Raw genomic sequence first — 23,012 nt, 5'->3', positions numbered from 1 at the left:
GAGGTGAGTGATGTGCTACACGGGAGGCTACTGTGAAAGTGGAGAAATCTCGTTTGCGTATTGGCTACTGCTTAAAGGTTCTTGGGCCTTTGAAATTAAACTTCTCCGAGGTTTAGGTTCTTCACATAGTCAAGTGTCAAGAGAGCACCTCGATTTGCTGGCGGTGGAGGAGTTTCCGTAGCTGCCGCCAAGCACAGCAAAGAACGAACTGGGAAAACGTGACAAGCTGTGCTTTCAAGGGTGTGTTTACTTTATTAAATCCTTTTGCAATAAAACTTTTTTTTTTTTTTTGCGGTACGCGGGCCTCTCATTGTTGTGGCCTCTCCTGGCGCAGGCTCCGGGCGCGCAGGCTCAGCGGCCATGGCTCACGGGCCCAGCCGCTCCGCGGCATGTGGGATCTTCCCGGACCGGGGCACGAACCCGTGTTCCCCGCATCGGCAGGCGGACTCTCAACCACGGCGCCACTAGGGAAGCCCTGCAGCAAAGCTTTCAATACCTGAAGACATTTGAAGAGCCTGGCCTCATGGAACGAAATAAAAGATGTATGACCCTCAAACACATCTGGAAAATGTCAGTATGATTCAGTTCCTGAGGGCTGTAATCCAAACTGAATTCACTGTTTTATTTTGTCTTTTTAAAAATGAGTTTGATGGAAAGAAAATTTTAGATTATATTTGTGATTTTACTAATTATTCATCTCAAATTATGACTTTAACACAGACATATAAGTTAATTAAAAAAAAAGTTCAATGAAGACGCTAAACATGAAATTGGGTATGACAAGTCGCCTGGCCAGCCTTAGCAGGACAGAGAAACTCCGGGCCTACCTGAGATTCCAGAAACTTTGTTTGGCAGCCTGGTCACTGCTTTTTAGCCATTCCATGGAGCTGAGTGGGGCAGGAGATAAACAAGAGCTGTCTTGGTGCAGAGACGTCAAGCGGAGTGGAGCAAACTGTCCGGCCTTGAGATGGACCCAGAAACGGCTGAGATAGATTTTCACGCTGCCGTTTGTGCCGCCCAGGCTTCTTAGCAAGACTTCTGCTACATCTATTGCCACTAGTAACAAATGCCACGCATAACATAATATAATGTCGTCTAATGCAATGCAATATATCCTGATATTCACGTTAACATGATCACAGGAAGATGTTCAGCGTTATTCTAAGCACTTTACATGAATGATCTCATTAAGGCCTCACACACCTCAATCATACGAAGTAAGCGCTATTTGATAGATGAGGAAAATGACACACCAAGAGGTCGAGGAACCTCTGCTCCGGGTCTGAACTGAGGCAGTCTCACTTCAGAGACCCTTTCCCACCAGACAGCACACTTGCTGCCTCCCACGGTGTGGCTCTGAGGTTTTCACAGGACCTTCACGTCTGCCTCTGGCTGCCCTCCCCACCCCACGACTACCCTCCAGTAACAGTGGGTAAAGCACTTGCCTACGGTGCTGGAGAGAAAATATGGTCCTGGCAACGGCGGTCCATGCACTTGGAGTTGGCCTCCAGCAGAAAGGATGGCTTTTGTCTGATTCATTTATATTTTCTTACCCTGGTGTAATAAAGGTATGCCTCTGGGTGGCCGACGTGGTGAGCAGAGTAACAGCTCCCAAGATGTCCATGCCTAACTCCTGAACTTGTGAATATGGTACCCAAAGTGGCAAAAAGGACTTTTTGGAGGTGACTAAGTTAAGGGTTTTAAATACGGCAGTTTTCCTGGGTAATTGGGGTGGAAGCATTATTATCACAAGGATCTTTATAAGTGAGAGAGAAGCAAGAGGGTCCGAATCAGATGGAGGCTTGAAGATGCTGCGCTGCTGGCTTTAAAGCCCAGGAGCCAAGGGTGTCTGCAGGTGTCTCAGGTGCTGGAGAAGTCAAGGGGTCGGATTCTCCCCTAGAGCCTCTGGAAGGAGCACAGCCCTGCCCACACTTTGACATCAGTCACGACCCACTTCAGGTAGCGCTTGGAGCCCTTGGAAACAATATTAGAGCCCTACCAGGAGTGGATGACTATTTATTTCCTCTCCTTACCTTCTCCACCAGCATTTGCTCCCAAGGGACATATAGACTACAGGGCAATGTGAAACCATGAACTGGCAATCACAATGGTGTTACTAAAAAGTATAGGAGGGACACGTAAGCCCAACTTGGGACTTGGGGGCGCTCAAAGGTTTCCTGGAGGAAACGGTTGCTATCTTAAGATACATGTCTCTCTGCAACTACACGCACGCCAACCTACTGTAAGGAACTGGCTCACGCAGTTGCGGAGGCTGAGCTGTGCCAGGGTCTGAGGCAGCGAGCCGGAGACCTGGGGAGCTGACGCTGTGGGTTCCAGTCCGAGTCCAAAGGCGGGAGAAGGTCAATACCCAGCAGTTAGGCAGAGAGAACAACCTCTGTCTGGCTGCACCTTCTTTTTTTTTCTTAAATCACGTTTTTCTCCATTATTTTGTTAACTGGTGATTGTATCAAATGGATTTTGAACCAAGTTGTGTCTCTGATAAGCAACATGTGTCTTTTTTATTTGTTTGTTTGCTTTTATCATTTTATCATCATTTTACCATGTGGCCTGTGGGATCTCACTTCCCCAACCGGGGATTGAACCTGTGCCCCCTGCAGTGCAAGCGTGGAGTCTTAACCACTGGACCGCCAGGGAAGCCCCTGGCTGTACCTTTTTGTTCTATTCAGCTCCTTAATGGGTTGGATGAGGCTGCTCCACATGGGGGAGGGCAATCTTTACTCAGTCTACTGATTCAAACGTTAATTTCATCTAAAACACCTTCACAAACACACCCAGAATAATGTTTAACCAGAGATCTCGGCATTCTGTGCTCTAGTCAAGTTCATACATAAAATCAACCACCACAGCCACTGAGGTATGACCTGGAGTGTTAGTTTGTAAAGCGTCATCACTCCGCCTAGTCTGATGAATAGAACGTGAAACGTTTTTCAGTCATCAGGAAGAACAAAGCAGGTTCTGACTGGGAACTTCTCCAAGGTATACCAGTGAACAAGGCAATTCTCAGAATAATCACATACTGTATCCCTCATTTTTGTAGAAAAGAAAAAGATATATTTGTAAATGTGCATATGTGCATTCAAAGCACAGAAAGGAGAGAAGAAAATGCACAACAATTGACAGTGATAGTTTTTGAGAAGAGGGGGGACGGGTCGGGGGAACGTCTACAGTCTGTACACACCGTCATCACGGGAGTCTTTTATAGAGCGCATCCATGCGAAACTTAAGTGACAGAAAAAGACAAAATCTAAGGAGGTAATGCACACATAATTATATATAATATCATTAAATGAAAGAAGCAATTGAGAATATGGCTTGAACTATAACCTGCCATATGCCTACCCCAAGTTAATGAGCATGGAGCTGATTATGACCTGCTGGCATGGAAGGGGTGGGAAAGGAAGAGAAGGAAAGGGAAAGACACAGGAGAAGAAATTTAAAGGGACTGTTTCAAAATATTATCCAGTGTATGTGTATGCATAGAAAAAGGACACGGCAGGCAACTCACAAAAGTAGTGAGAGAAGAGTTTTTGAGTACACGGAATCTTTGTGGGAAGCTTTATGTTCTTTTGGCTTCTCTGCATTTTCTTTCTTTCCTAGGATTTTATATCGATAAAGGTTGTATCTACTTTTAAAAGGCAATACAGTACGTGGTCTGAAAGGCAAAAAGCTCAAAGGCATACCCAGGGAAAAGTCTCTCCCACGTCCACCATCGTTTAACTTCCAGCACTTCTCCCAGAGGCATTGCACTGCTGCCAATGGTCTAATTGGTCCTCCCAGGGATAGTTTAATGATCTTTCTACCCATTCTTTCATTTTCTATTTTACCCAAACCGTCACATATGATAAACACTTCCCTATCCCTTGCTTTTTCCCCCTTAATATATCTTGGAGGTTTTTCCATATCCGCACGTAGAATTGCCTGTTCTTTTAAACAGCTGCATGGTATTCCACTACGTGAGTATGCTGTGGCTTCTTTTATCAGTTTCCTACCTGATGGGTTGTGAAATTGTCCCTAATTTTTTGCTTTTGCAGACAATGTTGTAATGACTATCCGTATGGGGCAGGTCACTCTGCACACATGCAATATGCATCTCTATGAGAGGTTTCCCAGAATTGGAAGCGTTAGGGCAGAGTATATACATGTTTAGGCATGGAAGACATGCCAACTTGTTCACCATAGAGAGTATATCAACATCACTCACAAAAACAATATAGGAGGAGGCCTGTTTCCCCTGCTCTTGCCACAAAGTGTTGCCAAACTTTTTGATCTTTGCTGCTGTATATAAAGTGATACCTCACTATTTTAATTTTTCTTATTATGAGTGAAGTTGAGCTTTCTTTCATATGTTTATTATTCTCTTGCATTTATTTTCCTATGAACTGTAGTTTTATGTCATTTACCCCCTTTTTTCTCTTGAGCCATCAGTCTCTTTATATTGGCTTATTACATCTAAAGGAAATTAGCATCTTATGGTAGATTTCAAATTTCTCCCTAGCTTGTCTTTTGACTTCATTTGCTGTTTGCCTGTCTACATTGAATTGTTTTTAGGTAATGAGAATGCATTGCCTTTATTTTAAAAGTTGAACTTCATTATGGGAAAGGAAAAGTTCAGATTATGTCATCTCCATTTCAATTGCTTACATGTCACTTGATTTCTCACTTGGGTAGTACTGACTGTTCCCTGCTAGTCGCTCCACTCCTTCATGAGTCTTGCATCTACATATTTACACACGTTTCCTTCTACTAGACTGAACATTTTACATGAGCAGAGATTGCTCTCAGGTGCATAACTTTCTCATCTTTGCACAGCTAACTGCTGGCACCATGCTGTGCAGATTAAGTCGAGTGAAACATATTCGTCAAATGATGTTTCTTTCTGCGTTCAACTTGTCAAAAAAGGGTTTTTTTTTTTTAAAAGGGGTTTTTAACAGCTTTATTGAGATATAGTTCACATACCATAAAGTTTAAAGTGTAGAGTTCGTGGCTTTTAGTTTATTCATGAAGCTACGCAGCAACCATTACAATCCATTTTAGAGCACTGTCATAACCCTGAAAGAAGTCCCGGACCTTTTAGCGGTCACTTGTCATCCGCCCAACCCCATCCCTCACTCCAGCCCCTGACAACTACTACTCAACTATCTGTCTATACTGACTTGCCTATTTTAGATATTTCATTTAAATGGTGTTAAAGAAAAAAATATTCAAATGACCTTTGTTAAAGCACTGTAAGATTTTATTCAAAGGTGGAGAACTACCAACACAGTTATAGGGACCATTGAGATGGAAATCCGCAGTGAGGGAGAGATCGCGGTCAGCTCAGAACGCAGCATAGGCAAGTGGGAATGTATAGCCAAGGAGCCGGGTGGGGGCCCACCAGTAGGAAGTGGCTAAGAGGAAGCATCAGGGTTCGGAGGATTCTCCCTGAAGGTGGGCCAGGGTGATCAGATATCACCTGGGAGATTGTAGTGGCTAAGGAAGGTACAGGGTGGGGGATTCTGGCTAAACTGACATCAGAATTCTTGCAAAAATTGTACACGGCAGAAAGGAACATGGAAGTCCAAAAGCCAGGCCTAGCTGAAAAAAGTTCGGGGAGCCTGGGCAGACTTTGGTCAATGAGAGAAATCTGTCAACGGAATCATACAACATGAGGTCCTTTGCGGTTGGTCTCTCTCACTCAGCATAAGGTTCATACATGTGTCAACAGCTCATTCACTGTTGCTGCTGAATAATGTTCCACTGTATGGATCCAATGTTTTAATAGACCCGCTTTTCCAGTTCTTACTCGTTTTTGATCACAGGTTCCTCTACCTCAGGTTGAGGAATGAGCCTTTGGGTTTTGCCAAAAGACAATCTGAAAGGGACACTTGGCCATGGCGACCACAGGCAGAACTTCTACATCACGTGCCGGGACGGCGTGTGCACCCACCGGTCCGCACAACCAGCCTCTGAGGTGGTTACCGCCGTTTTTACACGGGAAATGCGAGTCACACTTGGAACCACGGAACCCGCGGGGCGTAGCTGCCAAGCTCCCGCCTCCGAACGAGCTAATCAGCGAATCGCGCACGGACACGTCATTGGCTGCGCGTCCGCGGCGGCTTGAGTTGCAGAGGAAAGGCGTCCACGGCCGCACGAGAACCCCGGCCACCCGAGGGCCAAGAGAGAGCCTCGGCACTAACGGCGCGCAGCCCGTTTCCGTCTCCAGGAGGGACGCAGTTGCGGAGGACTTCCGGGGCGGGGCCGGGCCGGGAGCGGTAGTTTCCGGGCGGCGCGCGCGGCCGGGTGGGGTCGGTCCCGGGCTTGGGGCTTGGGGCGGTGGCGGCGCGGGGGCCGGGTCTGCCCGGCGGGCAGCAGGAGGGAGGGTGCGCGCCGGACCCCGGCCACGCAGCCATGAACCTGGAGCGGCTGCGGAAGCGCGTCCGGCAGTACCTGGACCAGGTGGGCGGCCCGATCCGGGGAGCGCGGGCCGGGGCTCGGGAGGCAGCAGGGGCGGCTGCTGTCGGGGTCTTGGCGCCGCGCGGTCCTAAGGGCCTGGGCTTTGGTTCGTGGTAGAGCCCCCGAAGGGAGGGGTCGAGCCCCCCGCCCTGTGCAGCCGGGAGGCTGAGGAACGCTGAGCGTGAAGCCACTAATGCGCGCGGCGAGCCTTACACGTGTTCAAGCCCCGCTCCGCAGCCGGCCCACCCCGGACACAGAGGTGCTCAGTACATACTTCGTGCTAGGTGGAAGTTGAAGGATTATTTTAGGATGAAAGTTGCGGGGTGGCCTTTGAATTTAGCTAGCTAATAGAAAATTTTTGAAAAGTTCAGTTGTCATTTTTATTTGGCCGAATTTAACTGAATAAAGGTAAAAACAAATCTGTAGTCTCAAAATCAGTACTTTAAAAAGTTCCTGTTAACTACACTCTCATTCCCTGTAGTCCTCTTGAATGAACAGCAGACAGTGTTTAAGGGAAAGAAATGTTTCCAGAATCAGCAGGATCAGTTTAATCTGCGATGTCACTTAGTTTTTGTAAAATGTGTGCTCTCCCAATAATGGAAACCAAGAAGGGGAGAGAAAAGCGTGTTCACGGTGAACTGTTCGATGTGAAATGTAGCAGCTGAATGTTTGGCAGCACGCTGAAGGGCTGTATTTTGCTTTGCCGTAAGTCAGCTGAATTGAATAAATGCTTCCTGCGCCTTTTTTCTCTGGCTCTGGGGATGCAGTGAGGAAGGAGACAGGCCTGGTTCCACGCTCCAGGCACTAACATTGAGCAGATTTGTAACCGTCCCAGAAGCATTCCTCCTCCCAAATTGACTGGCAACAGAGTTGCTGGTTTGCATCCAGGAGGACTGAGGCAAAGACTGAGAACCTTACTAATGGCTAGATGTTGCAAAATGATCACTTAAGTTATCTACTTCTTTAGATACCTGCTGATACAATTTTGCAATGTATAAGTTAAAAAAAACTACCTTTTTCAACTGTATATATCAAAGGTCTTCCAATAATATTTTTATTGCACCATTGAACTAAAACTCACCTACCTGAGATATAAGATAGAGATATGACTGATAGACCCTTTACTACATGTAAAAAATTATTGTACTGAGATGCTGATTTATTATATAGCATTCTAATAATACCTATCTGTGTAAAGCTATTGAAGTAACAGGGCAATTACCACTTTTTTGTTTGTTTTTGGATACAGCAGCAGTATCAGAGTGCTCTATTTTGGGCAGATAAAGTAGCCTCACTCTCTCATGGTAAGTGACAGATTCTGATTTTTTTTTTCTGATTTCTCTATCCTTAAAAAACTTTCTCCTTTACCTTGCACCTCTGACCATTTATGTAATTTTCCCTCCAGAGGAACCCCAGGACATTTACTGGTTGGCTCAGTGTCTTTACCTGACAGCCCAGTATCACAGAGCAGCTCATGCACTTCGGTCACGAAAACTGGACAAAGTAAGTGTATGAATCTTAAAGCTTTTTAAAAATGTTATTAGATTAGTATTTTAGGTATATGTTCTTTTTATGTCAAAATATTTTTAAGGATTCAATTTTTTATATTAAATGTAAAGAGAAGATTTCTTGTGTACGTTTATTTTTTCTTTGGCCGCGCCGCGCGGCATAAGGGATCTTAGTTCCCTGACCAGGGATTGAACCCGCGCCCCCTGCATTAGAGCGCAGAGTCTTAACCACTGGACCACCAGGGAAGTCCGAGAGAAAATTTCTTATTCCTAATCTCAGTCACTTTGTTTTTCCCTCCCCCCACCCCCCTATCTAGTCACTAAGTTTTGAAAATTCTGTTTCCTAAATAGCTCTGAAAGTATGGATAGTCCTTTCTATCTCATTACCATTCATACGTGTCAGGCCTGTAATTTGTCTGTTTTGTTGTTTTAGCCTCTCTCCTTTCTCTTTTCTCCAGTAACATCTTTCCCACACCCCACCTTCCTTGTCTCCAGTTCATCTTTTAAACTGTCAGAGGGTGGTCTTCCTAAAACAGACCTGATCACATCACTCACAGTGTAACTCAGTGATTTCCTATTGCCTACAGGATAAAGTCAGATGCATTCATAGGCACCCCAGGTGCTTCTTGATTTCTCTCCAGTCTGTGTCTGACCCAGCACCACCATCAGTGCATAGAATGTGTATCCAGTCATGCTGACTGCTTGCAGTTCCTTAGATGTGTGACAGTTATTCAGACTCAGTGCTGGAATGCTGACCAACTCCTAAGTTACCCTCTCCCCTGGAGATGTTTTCTTATTCAACTGGTTAGTATTTTTTATGCGATTCTTTCATAGTTTATGAAAGAAACTATGTGCTGTGTTTATGTCTCCCCTGCTACAACCTCCTTGAGGGCAGGTCCCTATTCCTTTTTGAATCCTTGGTGACTGGTAAACAGTAGGTTCATGATGAATATGGGTTAAAAAGACTGGTTTTTTTTCTCTGCGAGAGTAAAAGAGGAATTATGAAAATGGCTTTCTTCACTTCGTGGTTATAGTTTTCTTTTTGATTGAAGATGCATATTATCTTGATCACTTTTTTAATAGATTAATTTCTTTCCTAGTTGTATGAAGCATGTCGCTACCTTGCAGCTAGATGCCATGTAAGTGTGCTCTCAGTTTGTTTTATTCGATAAAGGTTTAATGATGTGAATGTTACACATCCCTCCCATGAGTGTGAGAATTCAAAATACTGACCCTCCATTTACTAAAAGCTCATATGCATGAAGAAAATTCTACTTTAGACATTTTAAATTTAAGTAATGAGTGGGTGTAATATTTATTACCCTTTTAAAATCTACTGTGATATTGTGTGTATCTAGCGTCAGAAGTCATGGTTGACAAACGCTATTTCTGTTTTCTGCAGTTTGCTGCAAAAGAACACCAGCAGGCTCTTGACATTCTTGATCTGGAGGAGCCGATCAGCAAAAGACTGTTTGGGAAATGCTTGAAGGATGAAAGTAGCTTGAAAGACCCCTCCAGTGACTGGGAAATGTCACAGTCCTCAGTAAGTAACGCTGTAATAACCATGCTTCCGTAACATCAGTAAGAATTGCCCACATCGTAGGGCAAATGTAAATCACCTTCTTTTACTTGAGTACAATCATGTTAAAATAGTTTGATTGCCAACTTACTTAATTTTCCCAACCCAAGAAGATTCTGAGACATTTCTGAGCCATCAGTTAGAAGTTGTAATTGTGTCCTCAAATGCTTGAATCTGAAACAGGCAGACTTAAGCTCTTTCTTCTTACATTTGATACCTTAAGCTCCTCCCCACAGGTGGAATAATATTTTCCCTTCTTACTGTATTTCAACAGTGTTTTGTACTTACCCCCAAGAAACCTTGATTACCTTAGACTGTTTCTTTCCAGGGAGTGCTGTGGTGTTACTGTTTATGTTATTTTGTGTATTTCAGTTTGTATACTTCATGCCTGCATAGAATTGCAAATTCCTTGCTGGCAGAGATTATACTGATACAATGTAACATGGTAAATACCACCCAGGGTCAGATTGCTAATCTGGACTGTTAACTTTTTTTTTAACAGCTTTCTTGAGATGTAATTCACATAGCATGCAATTCATGCATTTGAAGTGCATAGTACCTCGGTTTTCAATATGTTCGCTGAGCTGTACAACCCTTACCACAGTCCGTTTGAGAACATTTTTTTTTTACTTCAGCGAGAAACCCTGTACCCTTTAGCTGCTACCCACCAATCCCCCATTTCCCAGTTGTTCTTTATAACATGTCTATGAAGGAACTTGGTTACTCTACTCTTCATCTCAAGAAGGTGGGAATACTATACATTATTAGGTTTTTTTTTCTTTTTAAGAAGCACATTTTTTTGTGAAGAAATACATTTATGAGGGAGTTGAGGATTATCATTATTCTTGGACCTCTTATCCATTAACTGCTAAGAAATGCATGATTTATTTGTAATGCGTTATTTATTTTATGAGTTTACTTTTTTTAATAACTCATAGGATACTGCATAGGTCTAAGATTCTCTCATAATGTCCTCTACTATTTTTGAATTGTGATTTTATGATGAATCCCATTACCAATTTTATTTATTTATTTTTTTAGTGGTTTGAGAGACGGCAATTTTTATTTATTTATTTGTTTGTTTATTTTTGGCTGCGTTGGGTCTTCGTTGCTGTGTGCAGGCTTTCTCTAGTTGTGGCGAGCGGGGGCTACACTTGGTTGCGGTGCACGGGCCTCTCATTGCGGTGGCTTCTCTTGTTGCGGAGCACGGGCTCTAAGCGCGAGGGCTTCAGTAATTGTGGCTCTCGGGCTCTTGAGCACAGGCTCAGTAGTTGTGGCGCACGGGCTTAGTTTGCTCCGTGGCATGTGGGATCTTCCCGGACCAGGGCTCGAACCCGTGTCCCCTGCATTGGCAGGCGGATTCTTTTTTTTTTTTTTTTTTTGGCAGGCGGATTCTTAACCACTGTGCCACCAGGGAAGTCCCCATTACCAATTTTAGCTGCATCTCTGGACCATCTTTAAGCTCACTTATTTGTTTTTTGAGGTTCAGAATCTGGAACACAAATCAGATTTCTGCATCCTCCTGTTAATGGTAGTAGTGAGGTGGCTGCCGTGTGAGCAGCTTACCATGTGCTGGCTACCGGTGGTACCACCTCTGATCCTTACAGAGCCTGTGAGTTAGATGAGGGGAGGAAACCGAGTCGCGAGAGGTTAGAGCATTGTCCAGGGTCACTCGTAAGTGTCACAGCTGGGATTTGAGCTCAGGTCTGTCCAGTTCCCAAAGGCCACGCTCCTAACCCCTGTGCTGCATTGCTGCCGGTTTTCTAATATTTATTAAGGTTCGTTCATTGAGATCTACCTATCAAATGGTCTTCGTGTTTGATTTAATATACGTATGCTCTGTATGCTGTCTCTAAATCATTACCCTGTTTGAGACAGAACAAGTAATGAACAAAGTAGCAGTAACGTGTAAGCTAGTTATAAAGGTTTGTTGAAGTGAGGAGAGCCTAAGGAAGATAGATGAGAGAAGTTTTACTTTGCTTTTATGTTTCTATTAATTTATATTGTGTCTGACATTGGATGGAGCACATCCTTTTAGATGTAAAAAAAAAAGTCTTAGCCTTCAGACAATATATGATTTTTGATAAAAAATTAATTTCAGTAGTGCTGACTTAGTATGTCACTCATCATTTTTCCAACAGATAAAGAGTTCTATTTGTCTTTTACGAGGAAAAATCTATGATGCTCTAGATAACCGAACCCTCGCTACTTACAGCTATAAAGAAGCTTTGAAGCTTGACGTCTACTGCTTTGAAGCATTTGATCTTTTAACGTCACACCACATGTTGACAGCCCAAGAAGGTTTGGAAACCCAGGTGTTTTTATGTTTGGCACAATTAATACTGTTTGGATTTTTTTTTTTTTCCTGAAATCTATAGAATCAAGAGCAGGCTATTATGTACAGGTTTAAACTTCCTTCACATCTTCACACATGAAGCACGTTGCAAAATACAATATTGTGCGGTGCTTCTTGCCGTCAGAATCTTCAGGGATTGTGATGTGATGAGTGATTTAAGTTGTAAAGAATTCAGGATCTGACTCAGTAATTTCCAACATGGCTGCTCTTTAAACCCCCAGGAGTTTTAAAAACATCACTGTGCAGGTCGTAACTCCAGACCAGTCGAATCAGAATCTGGTGGTGGGGCCCTGGCCTCAGATGGTTTACAGCTCCCAGATGATCCTGAGATCCATCAGGGGCTGAGAACCATTGACCTAGTATGTTGCCAGTGGTGTGAGGTGGATAAACAAGAGAAACAGAAAGTGGAGATGTTGTATTAGTGGCATTCAGACACTTTAGCCTAATGCGTGGTTTTCAGCCAGGGTGGTTTTGCCCCCTAGAGGACATTTGGCGGTGTCTGGGCAGTTTCATTGTCACAGCTTGCAGGTGGGTGGGGCGTGGGCGGTTGCTGCTGGCATCTAGTGGGTAGAGGCCAGAGGTCCTGCGCACATCCTACAGTGCGCAGGACAGCCAGCACGGCAGAGAATTGTCCCCACAGTGTCCGTAGTGCTGAGGGTGGGTAAGTGGCTTGGTGGTTCTTAAGTCTGGTGATGACTAGAATTGCCTGGCAGGTTCATGCAGAGCCCTCAAGGTGATTCTTATTACCTGGGTCTGGAACCACTGTCTTGGTTTTCTCCGGTTCATTCTATCTTGTTATTTTCTCTTTTGAGCTCAATTTACTTAAACCAAGAACTATAGAAGAATATTTTTCATTGCTGATTTTTCTTCCCCATAAATACTGTGAGGATGTTCCTTTTTTCTCAACATTTTTTAGAAAAAGAACTTCTTGAATCACTACCTCTTAGCAAGCTCTGTACTGAAGAACAGGAATTGCTGCGTTTTCTATTTGAGAACAAATTGAAAAAGGTAAGTAAAAACACAAAGTTAGTATTTGCTTTGTATAAGCATCTTATTTCATTAAATTTGTCCTCTATTCTTTCACAGGTTAAGAATTTAGAAATTAATTTTTATCAGTTTAGCACATTTGCAAGGACAGATTTAGATTATTTAAAATATATGATGTGATTCCTGAAAAAGCTTCCCAAAGTATCTGTCTTCCTCCCGGGAACAACTCATACTTTTAAAAGACTGAACTATCAGATGATCAGTGATGTGTGAAAATGAGGATTTTTCCTCGTGCTTCCTAAGCTACTATTTTGTAAAATACTTCCTACCGTGGAATTCCGTGATAAAATTGAGCGAGAATTAGACTTGCTGAGAGGAGCACTGGTGATACTTGAAGTGAGAAAAGTTTCGAGCGTCTCACAGGTGTCGTCGTGTTAAACCTTGAAACACTCGGGCCTCGTTGAGCCTGCCTTTTGATTCGGTGCTGCACGCTGAGTCATGTTTGCATTTCTCTGTTTCAGTATAATAAACCTAGTGAAACTGTTATCCCCGAGTCTGTAGACGGTTTGCAGGAGAATCTGGATGTGGTCGTGTCTCTAGCTGAAAGACATTATTATAACTGTGATTTTAAAATGTGCTACAAGCTGACTTCTGTGTAAGTACATCCACTTATTTTTGTGCAGGAACGTAGAGTTTAGTCCATTTTACATGAGAAATATATGGGACCTGCTTTCTGAATAATGTCAAACTGATGGATGATCATTTAAGCTGCCTTTTCCATTTGCAGAGTACGGCGGGGGGGGGGGGGGGGGGGGGGCGTGTCATCTCAAAAGAGCAATATACTGACACAGGTGTATGCACGTTTGTTGCTTTATTCTATTAACTCGGGAGTATCCTGTCCCTCCCAGGAGATAATTTGCAAGTTTGAGAATACCGTCTGGCACGTAGTTTTATAAAGTCCGTTCTTTCTTAAAGCGGAGGCTAATAAAATCCTATAGGTACTGGGTGTCAGGCTCACTAACTGGCCAGGCCTCCTCCCCCAGCACCAGTCTTTCCATGTGCATAGTTCGCACTTGTCCTTTACATGTACTGTTTTTAATGGATCTTTCGGGTTGCTTAAAATCCCTGAATTCACTAAAATTTTAATTGACAGATAGTTAGGATTCATTTAATATTTCATATTATTTTTGATCCTTCTAAATAATTAGACCAGTTATTTTATGTGGTACAGTTCTGTTAGATTAAAGTAAATGTATGTGGTGATGTTTATTTTTATTGATTCTGAATAAATCAGGATTTTCCCTTTCATTTAAAACTTAATCATTGCCTTAACTGAACAAGTCTGAAGATAATGGAGTTAAGAAAGTAAAAATGTATTCTAGCCCACAGTATTGTGCGTAATGTGGCAATGACTTTGGATAAGCATAGCTAATTGCAGTGAGCGCTGTCACGCACTGTTGGTGCGTGTGTACATAGTGTGTTTCTTTAACTTTCAGAGTAATGGAAAAAGATCCTTTCCATGCAAATTGTTTACCTGTACATATAGGGACACTTGTGGAGCTGAATAAAGCAAATGGTAAGAATTTCTTTAAATTAAAATAATAATTTTTAAGACAAAAAATATTCTGTAGCTCTGGAAATTCTGTCTCACAAATCCTGGACAATTCAGATTGCAGGTTAACACCTGGGGGAGGAAATGCTTATCCAAGTAACCAGCAGTCTCTTCTGTTATCCCAGCAGAGCACACTGTTTCTATATCCCTAACTCCTGCTTCCTTTTCTCAAATGTAATTTGTGCTCCAAGGTGTGTTAGCTTTAGAGCATTGGGTGCCAGGTGTGCCTTTTCCCTTTTTCTTGTAAAATCCATAAGAAAGCTGGTATGGCAGGAGTCAGTAACTGTTTAGAAACGGGAAGGGGGCAGATTTTTTGCTCACATTTTCCATATTCTGGAAACATTTACAAGGTTTGGACTGTATTTGCCCTTAAATCTTCTAAACTGACTCGTCAGCTCGGTCAGGAGGAAAACTAGCCAGGCACCCCAGCTCTGGGCCCCTGCTGTTCCAGGCATGGCCTGTGGGCCAGCAGCATCGCGCCTCCGGGGAGTTTGCTGGAAGTGCAGGCTCTCTAGCCGCCCTGGGCTGTTGAGCCCTAGGAGAGTCGTCGTGACATGCCGGGACTTTGTGTTACCCAGGAGCACATCATCTTGCTGGTTCCATAAACGGGAGGCTTTGGTCAACCAGATTGGCTGTGGGTGGTCAAGACGGTCTGTACTAGGCCCGTGGAGTAAGAAACCTGGGCTTTAAGACAGGCGAGGCCCCTTGAAATAGCCTCTTAAGCACGTGGAGTGCTTTGTCGTGTGCCTCTCGTCCAGGCTGCTAGTCACTCGATAAGCGCTCAGCGCCCACTTAGGGCCTGGAGTGGGCTGAGGGATTGGAGGTGGGGGTACGTGAAACAGCCGTAGTATCTGCTCCGTGGAGTTTCTATATGGCATTAGGTAAATGGATTTTGTATCCAGGAAGAAAGAAAAGTATGAAATCATTGCTGCGAGAACAAGATTTATATGATTGTGAAGAGCTGTAACTGGGGGAAACTCATATCTTAAAGTTCATTTGCTGTGAATAATTTTATTCTTTTTTTTTCTTTTTCTCTAATGTAGAACTTTTCTATCTTTCTCATAAATTGGTGGATTTATATCCTAGTAATCCTGTAAGTAAATATAAACGTTTTCCCTTATAGTGTCTTTTTTCTTACCTGAACTTTAAGAAAATACTTAACAGGTGTTTAGACAGAGGCTAAATTTAAATTCAAGCAAATAATGTTTTATTTTAAGGTGTTGGAGCAGAATCTCCTAGTGCTTATGATAATTAGAAGCAGCATTCACTTTTTCAATTCATGAAAGTATATATTTTTTTAGTATATAACTTAAAAATCTTTATTTTTTATGATTACAGAAATTGTATCTGCATATTATTTTGAAATAGCTAACATAAAGAAAAATTAAATATTGAAAGTGAAAGTCATACTCATACCTCTCATAAGCAATGCTAATAACTGCTTGGTAGCTTTCTCACATTACATGGATGATAACTTACTAAATTATGCACCGAATTGAATCATTGTGTCTTCCAAACTGCCATGGATCAGAATGAAGACCTAGAAATTGAAAATGGAATCAGGAACCATGTCCTTAAAGACAAAAGTCAGGGGTCAGGGTTTAAGTCTCAGACAAGAATCTGCACCCCAGACCAGTGTGAAAACAATTTATAAAGAGGCGAAACCAGTGCAAGAGAAGTCAGCTGAAGAGGTGGAATCTGTAGAACCAAGGTGGGGTGGGGAAGACACAGTGCAGGTGGGAGGCTGGGACTCAGGCTGGCTTTGCCATAGGAGGAGATTTAGATGCTGCAGGGGTGCGATGGGAAGCGCCTGGAGCAAGAGCTGTAGAGAGTCTGGCCTCGTGTCACCCAGGACCCTTAGTAGACAGCCTGTCTCAGCGACGTTTCTGACTTGAACTAGAATATATGCTGGGACCTCTGACTTGTTACAGATTCCCAGTTCAAGGTTAAGCGTCTTTGGTCATGGTACGTTTTAAACTTTTTAGGTGTCTTGGTTTGCAGTGGGGTGCTATTATCTCATGGTCGGTCATAAAAATGAACATGCCAGAAGATATCTCAGGTATGAACTTACTGTCTTCCTCCCTCTGTAGTGAACCCACAGGAAGTGATTTCTTGGTCATCTGCTTTAATGCAGTAATTAGTAGTCCTTTTAAAAGCAGTATGAAAGAATAAAGGTTTTCTTCAGATTCCATTCGGTTGTGTCCATTATTTACCCTGCTCTTTATAAGATGCCATGAGGGGAGATAAAAGTAGTCAGTGGTATAGACCTTGTCCTCAAGGAGCTTATGATGTATTTAAACTTTTATTTATAAATGAGAATAAATATGAAAAAATAGGGAATAATACAAAGTATTTCGAAAGTTTTTTTATTCATAGAGATACTATTAACCTCTTACTCTTAGGACTTCTTTCGTTAATAGTTGTGAAATTACATGACACTTTATGTGAGGTTAGGGTCACTAAATGTGACTATAAAACAGAACTCTTGGCATAGTGAACTGGTTTATGTAAGGATCTGCTGTGGTTTTAGCTTGAGGAGCTCCATGCAGCCCAGTCAAACTACTTAATCAGTGATATTCAATTACACAAGTACAGAAATATGTCTAATAATACCTGTGACTTCCTCCATAGGAATAGAAATAGGATGAAATAGAAATAGAAAATGGATCTGTGGTGAAGTTCATAAACTTTGGACACAGACTTGAATTCTGATCCAGATTCTGCCACTTACTAGCTATAATTCCTTGGGAGAGTTCATTTCTCCTACCTTCCCTTTCTTCTGTGAAAATGGGAATGATGTCGTTGTATGTTAGCATTGTTAGGAAAATTGCTAAGATGACAGGAGAGCATCCTGCACTAGGAAAGCATTAGGGCGAGCTCTCTGATTGGTGGGCTGCTAAGCATTTTAGAAGAAGGGTGCTCGTGTTCTTTTCGGGAGCGGTGCGCTTCATGTTATGATGGTTCCTTTGAACTATGCTTCTCTGACTTAGTGTGCTTATTCAGTGATGAATTCTACATGAAACAGGGAACATTTGGGTAAAAGAAAACTTAGAAAATAAAATGCTGAGAAGTGGGAACCTCACCTTTTGTATTTTCTGTGTTTGTTTTGTGATGTGTTCTCTTTATTATTGTGGGTCACCTAGTTGAAAACTATTTAAGACTATGTAGATAGTCCAGTCCACAGAACCAGCAGGACTCTCTTAATCATCTGTAGGACGTCACTTAATCATCCCAGCCTCAGTATACTTATCATTAAAATATAAATAGTAATTTATCTTGAAGGTTATGAGGATTAGGTGATGCGTATAAGGCACACTTCCTTAAGTGGTTGCTGCTACCACCGTTTATCTACTAGGTTTTGAAATGAAGCTCCTGGATTAAGTAATATTTGTAAATTCTATACAGAAAGCTAATGGGCTCCACTATAGTACCTAAGAAGTTGTGGACCTCTCCTAAAATTACTTAAAAATTTGCTTGTACTATTAAACATTTTATTTCAAGTGAATTAACATAAATGTTACATTAGTGTTTAATATGTTGACAACTCATTCATTAGTTCTGATGTCCTTGAAACCATGAACTTACATAAAATTAACCTAACAATTTAAGCATAAATATTACACACTCGAGTGAAATCTCTTGTTTTAGCAAAGCTACGACGCTGGAGAAGACCTACGGGCCGGCCTGGATCGCTTACGGGCATTCGTTCGCAGTTGAGAGTGAACATGACCAAGCGATGGCTGCGTACTTCACGGCAGCGCAGCTGATGAAAGGGTGCGCAGAGCAGGTTGCTTAAGCAAAGCGAAATTTTATTATTACTATCTCTGCCATTGGTTGTTAAACTGAACAGAAGAATAATGTATCATGTTAGTAGCTTATGATTGTGAAATAAGTATGGAAGTGAGAGGGAAAGAAGCTGGTGTGGTGATTTTGCCTAGCAGTTTACCTTAACCAATACAAAAGGGGACTAACAAGTTAGGCTCAGGGAACAGGATAGGGTGGAAGCTGTTTTTCACATGCTCATGTAAGAATGAGAGTATTCGTGAGCAAAGTTATTATTTACATCCTGCTTATGTCCAGAAGGTATTCACGTGGCTCAGTGCAGTACTCAGGTTCAGGACTGAGTCGCCGGTGTTGTAGATTTATAGCAGTGTTAGATGTGTTGGTAGTGGCCGGTGTGCCCTGAGAGCATATGGTACTTTGGGGAGCAGGAATTGCTGCTGTTCCTGTTGACTCTTTGGATTTGCCATCGGTTTTACTGTGCCTCGTTCTCTTGTGCGGCTGCTTCTGCTGTCTGCTGCCCCACCTCTGCGTGGAGGGGTAGTGGGAGTGCCGGGGTGCAGAGGGCTGGTCTGGAGCCAGACTGCCTGGTGATCTTGGCCAGCCATGTACCTCTTAAAGAAAAGGAATCATGGCAACACTTAACACCTAGGCTTGCTGTGAGGGATAGTTGAGGTAATTCCAGTTTCAGACACACAGAAAGCACTCAGTGAAAGTTAGCTGCCTTAACTTGTCTGATTGAATTTCTTCTGGTTAGGTTTGCTTTACCTTTCCAGACTGTCAGACTCATTTTGGCACCCAGTTCTGCATCTATATTATTTATGGCCCCAGCTTTTTTAGTTATGTTAAATTTGATATGTATGACTTTGATATCTAACTAGCTGTCCATGAAAATATTGTAAAAGACATAGCTCCCTGACTGCGTTAGTCAGCTCAGGCTGCCATAACAAAACGCCATACACTGGGGGGTTTAAGCAGAAGCAGTTTATTTTCTCCCGGTTCTAAGGCTGGCTGGCCGGCTGGCTGATTGGGTTCCGGGGAGGGGGGGGGGGGGGGGCTCTTCCCGGCTGCCTTCTCACTGTGTCCTCACAGGGCAGAGAGCTAGGTCTAGTGTCTCGTACAAGGGCACCAGCCCCGCCATATTAGGGCCTCACCTTCATGCCCTCACATAACCTTTATTATTTCCTCACAGGCCCTCTCTCCGAATATAGTCACTGGGGGTTAGGGTGTAACATACGAATTTGGGGGCAGACATACATTCAGTCCATAAGTCCATGATACTAACATATTACTAGAGTAATCCTCCAGATTAAAGTTGTTCAGCCAGTTACTGATCCATCTAAACGGTCCTCGTACCCAGTCCATCCTAGTCACCAAGACACGCGAGACCCTTTCCAGTGCTCTGCTGAAGCTTGGCTCCGGTGTCTGCCCATACCCCCGATCCATCAATCTGGTGAACTGGCAGCAAATGATAACTTCCCGTGGGTTGTTTCTTGTGAGGAAATGCTAGTCTGCTAATTTCACTTTGCTACTCTGGGTGCTCACAAGCCCAGGAACAGTTATTACTAGTTATTAGTTAGTTACTAGCTAAGAGTCAAAACCAGTGATAATTAATGACATGATTAATGTTTTAATGTTTCCCAGTCTGACACTTTTCTAATTAAATTTTCAAATCAGCTCATCAGGATAAACATTTTTCTCTCAGTTTCACTTTTTCACCAGAACAGCTTTTATCCAATCTAGTTTGGATTAATACTGACTGGGGTACTTTCCAACACTAACAACCAGTTCTCTGCTTCTCCAGACACCAGCTGGGTCCTACAAGTCCATTCAGTTCTGACACTAACTACCCAGCGTTAGTGCAGACCTCACAGCTTAAGGGCCCAGTCCCACAAGACTGCCCCTCCCCACTCCAGATGCCAATCGCAAGTCCTGGGTCACTTGTATTTCTGACTGGCCACAAACCAGGGGTTTCCGCAACCCCCTCCTAAGGTTTTGCTTCTTATAAGTGATACAACTCAGGAAGAGCCAAAGGGAAGAGATGCATAGGGCAGGGCACGTGAGTGGGGATGCGTGGAGCCTCCGCTCCTCTGGGCGCCACCCTCCCAGCACCGCAGCATGTTCACCAACCCGGAATTCTTCTGAAGCTGACTGTTCAAGAGTTCTTATAGAGCTTAGGCTGCAGCCTCCCTTCCAGGAGGTCTGTGAGTGGGCCTGAAAGTTGCAGTCCTCTCATCACTCGGTCTTCCTGGTAACCAGCCCCACTCTGAGTCACTCCAGTAGCATAAATTGGGTGTGATCAGAAGGGGCTCATTAACAAAAGCCGCTCCTCTCACTCAGGAGATCCCAGGGCTCTTAGGAGCCCTGTGCCAGCAACCAGAGACAAAAACCAAATGTAATTCTTACTTTACGGCACCAACTCAATTTCAGTAGAGCAAGTAGAAGAAGGGTTGCAGACAAAAATACATTGGTACTGTCTTATCCTAACCTATGTGGTTACTTCGCCTAAACTCTATTTTCTCCTGTGGATTTGAGTTACTATCTTGTGTCCTTTCATTTCAGATTGAGGACTCCTACTAGTATTTCTTGTTGGGCAGGTCTGCTAACAACAAGTTCTCTCAGTTATACGTTGTTATGATTATTTCCGCGTGTAATGTTGTTTTTCAAAGAAGCTGTGAGAAGAAACGCAAGCAGGTGTATGTTTATGTCGTTTGTTATGTTGACCTTTTTTTCCATTTCAAGTTCTCTTCATTTGTCCTTGTGGATTTGAGATACTGTCTGGTGTCGCTTCCTTACCCCAGTACAGCTTTGCTCCTGCCACTTCCTTTGTGCCGTTAGTGGTAAACATTACATTTCTACATACGTTAGGCCTAATCACACTGTTTCACACAATTGCTTTCTAAGTCAGTCCAGAGAAGAAAGATGAAATGTAATCACCTCTACTGGTGCTGTGTTTTTCATGTGGATTTGAATTACTGTCTGGGGTCACTTCTTTCACCCTTAAGAACTTCCTTCAGTATTTCTTGTAAGGTGAGTCTGCAACAAAATTTCTCAGTTTTTGTGTCCCTGAAAATGTCTTAATTTCACCTTCATTTTCAAGGGATAGTTTTGCTGGATATAAAATTCTTGGTTGTCCTTTTTCTTTCAGTATTTTGAGTGTCATCCATTGCCTTCTTGGCCTCCGGGTATTTGGTTAGAAGTCAGGTGATCAGGGATCTCACGTGTTATATTTTGTTACTGCTTTAAAGATGTTTATCTACATATTTATTTAGTGTCTTCCAGAGGTTTGACTGTGGTTTGTCTAGGTGCGGATTACTTGGGAGTTTTCTGAGCTTTGGGGTGTGTTTGGCCTACGTGTTCTTTGGTGTCAAATATTTTCTTCACCCCTTACTTTCTCCCTTCGCCTCCAGGGTTCTCTTTACACACATGTTGGGATGCTTGGTGGTGTCTCCCAACTCGATGCGACTGTTGTTTTCCGCCATTCTTTTATCTTTCTGTTCCTCAGACTGGGTAATCTCATTTGACCTTATTCATGTTTGATGATTTCCTCTGCCTGTTCAAACTGCTGATGAACCCTTCTAGTGAATTTTTTATTTATTTTGTTTTTCAACTCCAGGTTTTCTGATCGTTTGTTATAATTTTTACCTTTTGTTGTTCTGTTTGGTGAGACATTGTTCTCATACTTTAGTTTTGTAGACATAATTTCCTTTAGTTCTTTGGATATTTAAAATAGCTAATTTAAAGTGTTTTTCTAGTAAACCCAGTGTATGGTCTTCCTCCAGGGTAGTTTCTATTGCCTGCTTTTATTCCCTTATGTATTGCCATACTTTCCTGTTTCTTTCCATGTCTCTTTATTTTTTGTTGAAACTGGACGTTTAAAGTAATATAATGTGGCAATTCTGGAAATCACATTTACCCTACACCACCCCAGGGTTTGTTGTTGTTGCTGTTTGTTGTGGCTGTTTGGTGACTTTGCTGGGCTTTTAAAAATTTTGTAAAGTCTGTGTCCTTTGTCATCTGAGGCCAGTGACGCCTCTGCTCAGTTAGCTCAGGGCTTCTTTTCATATCTTGAGCCGAGTTTCCCCCCCTCTTCTGAAGGACCCTGTACGTGTACAGGGGCATGTCTTCAGTGTTCCCATGGTTGGTAATTCTGCCTTAGCCCTCTTCAATTCCTGCTTGCACTGAGCCTCAGGGGCATCCAGAGATGAGAGATTGGGGCCTTCTCCAGCCTTTCCTGTGCGTGCATATGGTCCTGTGTGTGCATATGGTCCTGTGTGTGGCCTTCTGGTGTAGCTGCCTCAGGTTAATGTTAAACATTGTTTTCAACAAATGCCTTGGGGGTAGACATTTCTCTGCATGAGCTCTGAGTCAGGTCAAATAAGACAGCTGTGAATGGGGCTTTTCCAGGGAGCTGCTAGATATGTCAAATAGTGACAGGTCTCTGTGGGGTATTTCAGAAGCTCCAAACTAATTTTTGTCCCCTCCAGTGGCTGTCAGACTGCTGATTTTCTAGGCTAATGTGGAGCTGGGGAAAGGGAGATGGGAATCAGACAAGTTAAATGTCATAGAGTTTGCTGTTCTTACTGAGATTCAGCTGTTTTTCTAGAATAAATACCCCTCAGATTGTTGTAAGCCTTTGGTTAACTTGCAAAGTTCTAGAAATGTTTATTTTGACAATTGTTGGCAGTGTTCTTGCTCCTATGGAGGAATAGTTTTTTTTTTTTTTTTTTTTGTGGT

The 23,012-nt window shown here is 42.9% G+C and overlaps 1 protein-coding gene across 2 annotated transcripts in view; it reads left to right on the top strand.

The window, feature by feature from the left end:
- The first annotated feature begins 6,309 nt into the window (after nucleotides 1-6,309).
- The window catches only part of CDC16 (cell division cycle 16), a 28,289-nt gene continuing 11,586 nt past the window's right edge, over nucleotides 6,310-23,012 (top strand). The window contains exons 1-12 of one of the 2 annotated variants that reach the window (XM_027115738.1): nucleotides 6,310-6,456; nucleotides 7,706-7,757; nucleotides 7,859-7,956; nucleotides 9,062-9,100; nucleotides 9,364-9,504; nucleotides 11,682-11,841; nucleotides 12,813-12,904; nucleotides 13,405-13,538; nucleotides 14,380-14,459; nucleotides 15,539-15,588; nucleotides 16,481-16,554; nucleotides 18,144-18,269. In XM_027115738.1, the coding sequence (XP_026971539.1) occupies nucleotides 6,409-6,456; nucleotides 7,706-7,757; nucleotides 7,859-7,956; nucleotides 9,062-9,100; nucleotides 9,364-9,504; nucleotides 11,682-11,841; nucleotides 12,813-12,904; nucleotides 13,405-13,538; nucleotides 14,380-14,459; nucleotides 15,539-15,588; nucleotides 16,481-16,554; nucleotides 18,144-18,269 (1,094 nt within the window). In that variant the 5' untranslated portion in view covers nucleotides 6,310-6,408. Of the gene's footprint in view, nucleotides 6,457-7,702; nucleotides 7,758-7,858; nucleotides 7,957-9,061; nucleotides 9,101-9,363; nucleotides 9,505-11,681; nucleotides 11,842-12,812; nucleotides 12,905-13,404; nucleotides 13,539-14,379; nucleotides 14,460-15,538; nucleotides 15,589-16,480; nucleotides 16,555-18,143; nucleotides 18,270-23,012 lie in introns of both variants that reach the window. The other variant, XM_027115736.1, reaches the window with a different exon arrangement.

Source organism: Aethalodelphis obliquidens, unplaced genomic scaffold (genome assembly GCF_003676395.1).
Source record: "Aethalodelphis obliquidens isolate GAN/ISIS:26980383/991018 unplaced genomic scaffold, ASM367639v1 scaffold15, whole genome shotgun sequence".
NCBI classification, from domain to species: domain Eukaryota; kingdom Metazoa; phylum Chordata; class Mammalia; order Artiodactyla; family Delphinidae; genus Aethalodelphis; species Aethalodelphis obliquidens.
The sequence above is the reverse complement of the archived record's forward strand: the minus strand, read 5'-3'. Positions and strand labels throughout refer to the sequence as shown.